This window comes from Bison bison, unplaced genomic scaffold, assembly GCF_000754665.1.
Source record: "Bison bison bison isolate TAMUID 2011002044 unplaced genomic scaffold, Bison_UMD1.0 scf7180017862334, whole genome shotgun sequence".
Classification (NCBI taxonomy): Eukaryota; Metazoa; Chordata; class Mammalia; order Artiodactyla; family Bovidae; genus Bison; species Bison bison.
The window spans coordinates 4723-6902 of record NW_011492906.1 but is presented as its reverse complement, the minus strand read 5'-3'; the positions used below and the strand labels follow the sequence as shown (position 1 = coordinate 6902).

The following is a 2180-nucleotide window of genomic DNA, read 5'->3' as shown; positions in this document are numbered from 1 at the left end:
ATTTCCCTGACCAGTGATTGAACCTGGGCTCCAGCAGTGAGAGTGCCAAACTCTAACCACTGGACTGCCAGGGAATTCCCCCTAAAGCCTTTTTAATCATCTCTGATGACAGCCATGGTGCTGATAATGTTAATTTCTCCTCTAAATGTCATAGTTCCACTTGAATAGTCTGTGATCCAGAGACTAAATTGTAAAGTTATGCATCAAAAGGATTGCTATATAAAGTAATAAGAGGGAGGGAGAGGAAGCAGAAAATTTAATTCTATTTCAGTATGGGCAAAGGACCCGAATAGACATTTTTCCAAAGACATCCAGATAGCCAACAGGTTCATGGAAAGATGCACACCACTAATCATCAGAGAAATGCAAATCAAAGCCACCATGAAAGATCACCTCACACCTGTCATAAAGGCCATCACCAAAGAGACAAGAGATACCAAGTGTTAGCGCAGATGTGGAGAAAAGGGAAGACTTCTGTACTGCTGGTGGGAATGTAAATTGGTGCAACTACTTTGGAAAACAGTATGGAAGTTCCTCCAGAATTAAAAATAGAGTTGCCAGGCCAGCGCGTGGCTCCTGCCGCCTCTCGTCTCTCTCCCGGCCCCTCAGGCTGATTCGCCAAGATGACCAACACAAAGGGAAAGAGGCGGGGCACCCGCTACATGTTCTCCAGGCCTTTCAGAAAACATGGAGTTGTTCCTTTGGCCACATACATGCGAATCTACAGGAAGGGTGATATTGTAGATATCAAGGGAATGGGTACTGTTCAAAAAGGAATGCCCCACAAATGTTACCATGGCAAAACTGGAAGAGTCTACAATGTCACCCAGCATGCTGTTGGCATCATTGTAAACAAACAAGTTAAGGGCAAGATTCTTGCCAAGAGAATTAATGTGCGTATCGAGCATATTAAGCACTCTAAGAGCCGAGATAGCTTCTTGAAACGTGTGAAGGAAAATGATCAGAAAAAGAAGGAAGCCAAAGAGAAAGGGACTTGGGTTCAGCTGAAGCGCCAGCCTGCTCCACCCAGAGAAGCACACTTTGTGAGGACCAATGGAAAGGAACCCGAACTGTTGGAGCCCATTCCCTATGAATTCATGGCCTGATGGGTGTAAAAATAAAGACCTGGACTGTGCAAATGAAAAAAAAAAAAAATAGAGTTGCCAGAACTTCCCTTGTGGTCCAGTGATTAAGGCTCTAAGCTTGGTTGGGGAACTAGGATCCTGAATGCCCCAGTGATAGCAACAACACTAGGTGCTCAGTCATGTCCAACTCTTTGCGACCCCATGGACTATAACCCTCAGTCTCCTCTGTCCTTGGAATTCTCCAGGCAAGAATACTGGAGTGGGTTGCCATTCACTTCTCCAGGGAATCTTTTCAACCTAGGATCGAACCTGGGTATCCTGCATTGCAGGCAGATTCTCTACCATCTGAGCAATCAGGAAAGCCCCATGATGTGGCCAAAAGTTAAAAAAAAATAATTAAAAAAAGATAGAATTGCCATAGGATCCAGCAATTCCATTTCTGGGTATACATTGGAAGGAAATCAAATCACTATCTTGATGAGTTTTATGCACATCCATGTCACAGCAGCATTACTCACAATAACCAAGACATGGAAACAAGCTGAGTGTCCTTCGGTGGATGAATGGATAAAAAAGATATAGTATATAATATATATATAATGGAATATTACTCAGCTATGAAAAATAACGAAATCTTGCCACTTGGGACAATGTGGGTATACCTTGAGGGCACTATGCTCAATGAAATAAATCAGACAGAGAAAGACAAATACTGTGTAATTTCATTTCTGTGTAGACTCAAAAAAAGCTGAAGAGATAGAATGGGAAGGATGGTGTTTTTCAGGGGCTGAGGTAAAAGAAGACCTGGTGATCAAGGGCACAGACTTCTGGTTAGAAGATGAATAAGTTCTCAGATCTAAGGTAAAGCACGGTGACTAGAGTTAATACTACCGTAGTGTACACTTGAAAGTTGCTATGAGTAGATTTTAAACGTTCTCACCACCACAACAACAAAATGAAAATTCTGTGAGGTGGAGAATGTGTTCGTTAACTTTATTGTGGTCAACATTTTGCAACACATACATGTACCAAATCATGCTGTACACCTTCAACTTACACAATGATCTCTCAATAAAGTTGGGGGGAAAATTGTGA

The 2180-nt window shown here is 42.3% G+C and overlaps 1 protein-coding gene across 1 annotated transcript; it reads left to right on the top strand.

The window, feature by feature from the left end:
* The first annotated feature begins 565 nt into the window (after positions 1-565).
* LOC104983384 (60S ribosomal protein L21) lies at positions 566-1142 on the top strand. Its single transcript, XM_010832841.1, has one exon. The coding sequence runs from the start codon at positions 624-626 to the stop codon at positions 1104-1106; it is 483 nt and encodes a 160-aa protein (XP_010831143.1). The 5' UTR covers positions 566-623; the 3' UTR covers positions 1107-1142.
* Positions 1143-2180: the final 1038 nt, after the last annotated feature.

Coding starts and splice junctions, on each gene's coding strand:
- LOC104983384 (XM_010832841.1), top strand. CDS start 624: ATGACCAACACAAAGGGAAAGAGGCGGGGCACCCGCTACATGTTCTCC.